The sequence below is a fragment of the Lycium ferocissimum genome, chromosome 6 (genome assembly GCF_029784015.1).
Source record: "Lycium ferocissimum isolate CSIRO_LF1 chromosome 6, AGI_CSIRO_Lferr_CH_V1, whole genome shotgun sequence".
In the NCBI taxonomy this organism is placed as follows: domain Eukaryota; kingdom Viridiplantae; phylum Streptophyta; class Magnoliopsida; order Solanales; family Solanaceae; genus Lycium; species Lycium ferocissimum.
Window position 1 is genome coordinate 6,127 of NC_081347.1, and position 9,010 is coordinate 15,136.

At 33.5% G+C, this 9,010-nt stretch overlaps 1 protein-coding gene across 1 annotated transcript; it reads left to right on the forward strand.

Moving 5' to 3' along the window:
* The first annotated feature begins 4,242 nt into the window (after window positions 1-4,242).
* LOC132060503 (putative F-box protein PP2-B12) lies at window positions 4,243-8,356 on the forward strand. The gene is made up of 3 exons (XM_059453523.1): window positions 4,243-5,062; window positions 7,279-7,397; window positions 7,665-8,356. The coding sequence occupies exons 1-3, from the start codon at window positions 4,754-4,756 to the stop codon at window positions 8,164-8,166; spliced, it is 930 nt and encodes a 309-aa protein (XP_059309506.1). The 5' UTR covers window positions 4,243-4,753; the 3' UTR covers window positions 8,167-8,356.
* The last annotated feature ends 654 nt before the right edge of the window (window positions 8,357-9,010 follow it).

Here is a 9,010-nt window from a genome sequence, read left to right on the forward strand (position 1 = left end):
TTACATTTTGAAAAGGTTGAATGTGTAAAGGTTCCTGTGTAAGAAGAGTGTGTAGAGGGAATTTGGCACACAAGATAAGGAGGTAAACTATGTATTAGGCCTTATTTTTATACCATTCAAACAGTAAAATCTAAATTTTGCAAATGAAGTGAGTAGTATTAGTTAGTGAACAACTATATCTTCTCTAAACTTTAAATATTTAGACGAAACGATGCATATAACTCAAGAATAAATATTAAGATAAGATCTAACGACGTTCTAATCAAATTGTCATTCATTATTAGTATCATGTTTTTTTCAAGGTGGACCAAGTAAATATCATCCAAAAAATATTAGCCTGAATATTCCTACTTCACATGGCCTTGAGTATATTTAGGGGGAAAGTTTTCCTTTAACAGGAGTTTTTTCATTCTAGAACTCAAATTTAAGACTTTCGGTTGAGGGTGGAGGGATAATATCCAGTCGACCAAACTCTCTGATGGTTCCAAAAATAAAAAGAATCCGACTCATATGCGAGTTATCGAATAAGGTACGTCAATATAATGTTTTCTTTTCACTTATAAGTTTAAAATTTGTAGATGAAACGGTTCACAAAATTTCAATCACCTAAACTAGCTAGTTTATGAATTCAGTGTACAATGTTGCAAAAATCATACTCGGCATGTAATAGTTATAAGGTTGTGTGTGTGTGTGTCATATATATTATATTGTAACTGTGTTTTATATTCAATCCAAAATTGAATAAACAATATGTTCGTGACCTTAAATCCAAAATGACTCTGATGGACTAAATTTGACTTTCACCTTAAATTTAATTTAAGTTTGTTCTATATATGGAGATCAAAAGATAATTATGAGACGAGATTTCATCATTCAACATAATTAATGTCCTTATTCAGGGGTGGTCTTTAATTTTTGCCTCTCAAATTATTGATCTTTAATTTTTGTCATTCGCCTAAAATACCCCTAGGTTCTAGGTTCGAAACCCGGTTCAGTCAAAAAAAAATTCGCAAGGCAGAGTTTCGTTTCAAAATTAGGCCTATTCGGGCAAAAGTTAGGCCTAACTTTTGAAGAAATCAGCAGAGTAAAAAAAAAATTGTCTTAAGGCAAACCTCTGCGTTAAGACAAAAGAATTTTTTTTTTGTCTTAAGGCAGAATTTTAATGTAAATTCTGCCTTATAAGGTAGACTGTTCGTGAAGCCTTGCCTTGCGAAATTATTTTTATTTTTGACTAAGCGGGGAGTTCGACCCCAGAACTTCGAGATATTTTCGGCCTTTTTTTTAAGCGAAGGACAAAAATTAAAGATCAGCTCCTTCGAAGGACAATCCGTGCAAAAGAATGTTAAGAACCATGAAGCCTTCATCTTCTGGACTCTAGCTAAGACCTTAAAGTAGAAAATGTCCGTACTTCCTCTGGTTCAATTTATGTGATATTTTTCCTTTTTGGAATTCAAATTATGTGAATTTTGATTAATATCTTAAACTGTATTTTTTTATAAAAGTGACATGAGAAGAATTGCTTCTTGTGTAGTTATTTTCATGTGATTTTTTACTATCTAAATTCTTGTTTAATATTTAAGTTAATTTAATCTAATTTAACTTAGAAAATTAGTCAAATTGACTCTCGATAAGCGAAAAGCATTACATCAATGGGGACAGAGAGAATAGTAACTAAAGAACCCATTAACAAAGAATTGATTGACCAATTTGCTTATTAAAGAAAATAACTATTATAATTAATGGGCTTCTTTAACTGATAGCAATCTATGTACAATTATATTAAATATATGAGTCCACTACATAAAGAATTTTCGACAGTACAAATTTTGAACTTTATGATAAATATTGTTCACGGTTATGTTGTTCGGACTTTTCCAAAATGCTGACGGGTGTGTGTCGCATATTCTAAAGTAGTGCATTTTTGGAACATCAACACGAGTAGGACAATATTTTGGATGGTCTAAGCAACATAGGTCCAGAGAGGATTTATCCAACTCACCACAATCCTTGATGTTAAATAATATCCTAGCATCTCTAACTTTCCTAGCGCAAAGAAAGTAAAACATAGAAGAGGCAAAACGCACTACAAGAAAAAGATATTTAGCAACAAATTTTTTTTTGTTGCCATAGATTGATTAATGTTACAAAAAGTACTTTTGGCAACCAAAAAAAAAAAATTGTTGCATAAACTTTTCCCAACAGCTGTTATTGCAATGACGTGCAACAACTTTTTTTGTTCTGTTGCCAAAAGTACTTTTTGCAACAATAATCAACGCTATGACAACAAAATTAAATTCTTTGGCAACAAAAAATTTATTTGCCAACAATAAAACTAAGTTGTTGCCAAATATTAAATTTTTTGTTGCCATTTCTATACTTTCTTGTAGTGACGGGATAGAATCGAAATATCAAACTAGTTTTTAAAAATAAGTATATCATTACTATAATCTTTTTGTCGTCATAATTGTTGATTATCCTTCTTTCTTTTATGGAGATCTTATTTTCTTCAGGCTAAGTCTTATCCCTATTATACATATTCAAGTTTATACTTAATTCTTCAACCTCCGTTGCACTAACAAATTATTCAATTTTCATACGTTTCGCTAAGTGTTTCACGGAGAGGAAAACCTAAACTTCGTAGCAGTTAATTATAAAGCTTCCAAAAAGAAAAAGATACTTGTTGTTTGACTGCGTAAATCAGATCTATATATTGCAATCATCGAGTTAGTTAATTAGTTAAGCGTAAAAGGGATGTCTAGTGAGGTGGCTATGTGAGATTTTTCGTTTGGATGGTTGTTACGTATTGTTTCATAATGAACCGTACAATATTTGTATTGTATTGTACTATATTGTTTTGATGAATACAACGTTTGGATAGATTGTATCATTTTCCGTCTTTACATAATGTAAAACATCAATAATTTGAAGGATAAACTTACAAGAACAGTAGGGTACGGGGTAGGGCTGTATAAAAAAGTATGACAGAGGATAAAATAGGATTATTAGAAAATAAGCGAAGACAAAATTAGGGAAAAAAATAAGTTAACGACGCAATCACACCAAATCAGTTATTACATAAAATGGGATTTTTCTTCGTTACATAACGGTGGACTTAACGATATGATATAATAAAATTTAAATAACAATCAAAACAAATATTGTTTTGAATTAAAAGACCATACAATTAGTAACAACTATCCAAACAAGCTGTTAAAGTTATGATATTTCTTTGCATGAATAGGGGGGAAAATAGATAAGCCACATGGCAGAGAAGTATCAAACAAAAAGATTGAGAAATTAGTAATCGGATAATCGTGATGAATAGCTATATTTCAATGTTTTGGGGTGTTCGTATGATATTTTTGTAGAAAATAAATATATATATTTCTTTGTATGAATAGGGGGGAAAATAGATAAGCCACATGGCAGAGAAGTATCAAACAAAAAGATTGAGAAATTAGTAATCGGATAATCGTGATGAATAGCTATATTTCAATGTTTTGGGGTGTTCGTATGATATATATATATATATATATATATATATATATATATATATATATATATATATATATATATATATATATATATATTATTTATTTATTTATTTATTTATTTATTTATCTGTAGAAAATAGCTTACCTCCATGGTTTTCAAATTGAAAAACTAGAATTCGTCATTGTTCCTTTTTCAAATTGTGATTTCGTTTTTATTGATTTCTGCTGAGAGAAGCACTCCCTGATCTTGAATGGATAGATCTATGATCATTTTAAAAAGGCAGAATATATTTTAAAAAGGCAGAATATATAGTTTATCCGTTTAATTTGAGATCAAATCCTTGTAACGCATTGGTTAATTAAGAGCAATTCTTTGCGAATCCAACCTTTTCAGAGTGTATCTAAGAATATTATTTTTGCTACATGGCGCACGCATGCTTAAACAAAAAAAAAAGAGCCATAACCGAATTTTTTTTGGTCCCAATCCTTATTTTAAAATGACACATATCAATATCTTAATTATTTTCCCTTTTGGTTTTTAAACCTTTTGATTTGGTCAAAATTGTCCTTTATCTATTGGAGTAGGTTTATTTTGATTCTTCAAATATAATTTTTTTTACCAATTTTTTATTCTTTTTCATGCCTACCTAAACAATTTCAAACATGTAGGGTTTGAAGTTAGGCCGAATTTCAGACAAAAATGAGTGACTTTCAGCCGCATATGGTTAAAGTTAAAGCAAAAATAGCTTATCTTCAGTCATATGTGCCAGAAGTTGCCTCTGCCTGAACTCAGACAAAAACACATGAACTTCAACCATATGACACTCAGACATTATGCCTAAAACTAATCTCCAAATATCTGACGTTTTTCCGAAGTGAGTAGACTTAAAAAAATAAAAATTAAAAATGAGGGTATAACTTAATAGTCACACTAAAATCAAGTATTTATTCACTCGCCCTCTAAATTCATGTCGCACAAGGTCGCTTAAGGAAAATGCTTCCTACTAAAAATATTACTATTTTCAGATCTTTTGTTTACGGTGGGGAGATCTTATTCATCAACACAATTGGCAGAAACTCTGAAATAGAAAATGTGTTGAGAAGGCATATCAATCAATCATATACCAAAAAAGTTGTATTACAGATTATCTACATCTTGGCAAAAGAAAAAACATTATTATGAGTATAAGTAGCAGCATTAGACCTAATCAAACAACACTTAGTCTTAAACAAGTTAGTTTGTGATAGGAAAAACACTCATGGAGAAAGAGAAAGGTGAAGAAGATAAGAGGAGTTGTAGTAGTAGTACTTGTCTGTGGATGCTACCGGAGGGATGTATCGCTGAGATTTTGTCCTTAACGAGCCCGAGGGACGTTTGCCGCCTTTCCTTAGTCTCTCCATCTCTCCAATCCGCTGCTGATTCTGACTCTGTCTGGGAAAAATTCCTGCCGTCGGATTATCAGTCCATCATTGCCGGATCACCGACTCCGATCCCCGATTTTCGATCACTCAAGGATCTATATGTTTATCTCTCCCATCATCCCATCTTAATTGATGAAGGTCGCAAGGTACGTAAAAGTGAAAATCAGAAAAAAACATGTAACTAACTTGCTGCTTGCTATTTTACTATATTGATTTTTTTCATTATTTTTTTTTCTTTTGAAACTAGATTTGAATATTAACATTTCTATCCTCTTCTGGAAATAGTTGGAACGTAAAATTGTTAAAAGTTTGAACAAGGTGTAGAGAGGGAAAAAAGAACGGAAAAGGCTCAAATATGCTATCGAATTACGGGAAATGGCTCATTTATTCCATCGAATTATCGAAAATGGCTCATTTATGTCACTCATTAATAGTTTGACTCATTTACGCCATCGCCGTTACCAGTGGCGGAGCCACATGCATCCAAGGGGTGTCCGACACCCCTTCGCCAAAAAATTACACTATAAATATGTAAAAAGAACTTTTTATGTAGAACTTTTTTATGTATATATACTATGTGTTGAGCCTCTTAATTTCGTTGTATATTTATAATACTAGTTATGACACGTGGCCTCCAGTTAGAGGTCTATGTCACTTAATTAAATCAGCCCAATTTTAAATCCCAAATTAATAAAAAAATCCGACCCATACACCCGACCCTCCCACAACCATCTAGTTGGAGGTCACGTATCATATCTGGTATTGTAAAACCAACGTTAATAAAAAATGGCATGGATGAGTCATTTTGGTAACGGCGATGGCACAAAGGAGTCAAACTATTAATGAGTGGCATAAATGAGCCATTTTCGATAGTTCGATGGCATAAATGAGTTAAACTATTGACGAGTGACATAAATGAGCCATTTCCGATAATTCGATGGCATATTTGAACCTTTTCCAAAAAAAAAAAGAATGTTGAATTTGAAAAGTGAAGTCATTTGGTAAGGTGAATCCAATTAGGATGATTATTTTTTCTATACGATGTTCACGCAAGTTCTTTTTATTTTCTTGAAATTTATTTTCAGATGGATTAAAATCGCCCATATAGAGGTCTTGATTTTAGGTGTGTTTGGTACGATAGAAAATGTTTTTCTAAAAATGTTTTTCTCAAAATAGGAGAAAAGTTTTCTTAACAATTTGAGGGAAAACATTTTCTGGATCAATAAAAACACATCAACACATCCCCATCCCCATCCTCGCACTATCCAGCCTAACTCACCCAGCCCCTACCCCCAACCGTACCCCTGACCTCCCCCCTACCTTCCCCCGCCTACCCCCGACCTACCATGCACCCCCGCGCTACCCCCAACCTCACCCCCACCTACTCCCCCCGCTCTACTGCCAACCCCAACCCCACCCCAACCTACTCCCCCCGGCCTACCCCACCTTACCCTACCCCCCTACTCCACCTCCCACCCTGCCTACCTCACCACCAGAATTGCACTCTGAATTCAAAAATCTCATAGTGTTTTGCTTTGAATATATGTGAACGAAACACAAGAAAATGAGTAGAAAAATCGCTTATTTAGTATTGATACATCATTCCTTAGCTCTGCTCACGTACATCATTCCTTAGCTCTGCTCTAAAATGTTGATACATTACGAAAAGTACCGTAGTTGTACTTTTGGGACAATTTAGTGTTATTTACCATTCTACAAAAATGTAACGGTAATATATTTAAGATAATCACGGATATATGATAGAACGTCCCAATTCACCCTAAAATAAAAGGCTGAGTCTGTCTGCAATCCAAACCCCTTGTTTTAGAGGATAGGAGAACCTAAGAGTCATGTTATCGAGGACGTTCTTAAAAAAATTAGACGTTCTTAAAAAAATTAAGTAATTTCTTCCCATCTACCCAAGTCTTGTTGGATATAGTTACCCAGTACTAGTGTTGGTGGGAGGTAGCAGGTCGAGGTACATGCAAGCTGGTCCGTACACCATGGTTGAAAAAAAAAAATGTAAATGTTTTAATAAATGTATGCTTGTCATTTCTAGTGTTAATTGTCAACTGGTAACCATAATATTATGCTCATAACTCCTTACGAAGTTCTTGTTTTCCTTGGAAGGCCGGCTAAAATTAAACTTGAAATTAACATTAAAGTCGTCATAATTTATTCCCCTACGCCAAATATAATGCAAGTGCTGCTTTGTTGTTCATATCTTTATTCTTTAAGTTGTTTCTACAAACAAACATCTCTAGCTTGTTGTCAGCTTGTTAAACTTTTACGCGTTATAGGTACGTGTTTTCTGTACGCTTGTTCTCTTTCGTTGGTCTACTTACTATATATGCTTCAACAGAGTTTTTCACTTGAAAAATCGACTGGAAAGAAATGCTACTTCTTAGGTGCAAGGTATCTTACTATTGCATGGGGTGATACACCAGAATACTGGGAATGGACATCACTACCAGAGTCCAGGTTTGCCATTTTCCAGCGGATATCTTATTAATAATTGGAGCCTATCCCTTTATACTCCTTTCGTCCAAATTTATGTGTCATTATTTGACTGAACATGAAATTAAGAAAGAAATGAAGCCTTTTAAAATTAATGATCTAAAACAAGCCTTAGACATATATATGACAATATATCATCTCATTTAGTTTATGAAAATGTTGAAGTTAAGTTGAAGCAACATATTTCATTAAATAGATATATGACAATTGTCTTATTGATTGCCAAGGCAGGTTTCTAGAAGTGGCTCAGCTCAAAATTGTATGGTGGCTTGAAATTTGGGGCACAATAAGAGCTGGGATTCTGTCACCAATGACTTCCTACGCAGCTAACTTAGTTTACAAGTTTGAAGATGATTATGGGTTTGATACTCGACAAATGGAGGTTTCAGTTGGAATTTCTGGTGTTCAATCCGAAAATGTGCGGGTTGCTTATTTGCATCCGGATCCTCAATTTCTACCAGAGTTTGTATACGACGAGTTATCTTTTACTCCGGGCTCCTATAACTTCTTCACACAGATGGAGTCTAATTGGCATTGGCCTGAAGATAGTGATTCGAGCGATACACCACTTCCTAAACTTAGAGATGATGGCTGGTTTGAATTAGAATTGGGTGAGTTTTTTACTGGAAATGAAGATGATTTCATAGAGTTAAGGATGCAAGATGTGATGACTGGTTGTCGAAAGAAAGGCCTGATTGTTGAAGGAATTGAGATAAGGCCAAGAATTGCTTAACCATTTTACAATTCATTTGGTTAAGTATTTAGTTCTGCGTTCTTAGTTTTTTCCTTGAAAATGTTTATTTTATCGTAGAAACCTCATATGGCTGGAAGGAATCGTACTATAAGTTTTGAGTTTATGATACATGTTGTTTTAGAGGCCTATTTGTCCAATGGAGCAGGCTTTTCTGTCGCTTGGATAAGTAATTGTTAGGTTTATACCATACCAAATATGATCCATTGCATTTTTTAATTAACCTCTTCGTTTAAAACGGAAAAAATTAGGTGGGATGGTTATTTCTTGGATCGCTTAGTTTTTACCCTGTGTTTGATATAGTAAATAATGGTCACCTAACAATGATAACATAACTATTTTTTAACAAAAGAAATCACAAAGCTTTCACCATACTAACACAAAATCACAATATCGAAAAACCCAACTTTATTTTTTTGGAATTTGAAAAGTCCTTACAGGTGAAATTCTAGCATGGTGTACTCGAGTTTGAAACTTGAAAAGATGAAACTCTAGGTGCATCAATGGAAGAGCTGTAAAAATTGCATCCCAGTCAGATCGAAACAAATTAAAACTTTCTCCACAAGCTGAACCATGGGAAGCAAAAACATGAAATTAACACCTCAAACGTCCCCTTCTAACCTCTCCTCTAACAGAGAAATTATTGCGTTGATTTATTGGGCGAATATTAAATTTCCTTAGGGAAAATGAAACGTTATTTTCAAGCTATTATTGCAAGGCAATCGCGCGCGCGCACACATCTATATATATATGTATATGTATATGTATATATATGTATATATGTATATATATAACATGGTTACTATCCAAAAGCCTAAATGCTTAA

What these genes read in the sequence shown, in the direction of transcription:
- LOC132060503 (XM_059453523.1), top strand. Translation starts at nt 4,754, where the DNA reads ATGGAGAAAGAGAAAGGTGAAGAAGATAAGAGGAGTTGTAGTAGTAGT. An exon ending in TAATTGATGAAGGTCGCAAG is followed by an intron (nt 5,063 to 7,278) that starts GTACGTAAAAGT and finishes ATGCTTCAACAG; the next exon opens with AGTTTTTCACTTGAAAAATC. An exon ending in ACATCACTACCAGAGTCCAG is followed by an intron (nt 7,398 to 7,664) that starts GTTTGCCATTTT and finishes TTGCCAAGGCAG; the next exon opens with GTTTCTAGAAGTGGCTCAGC.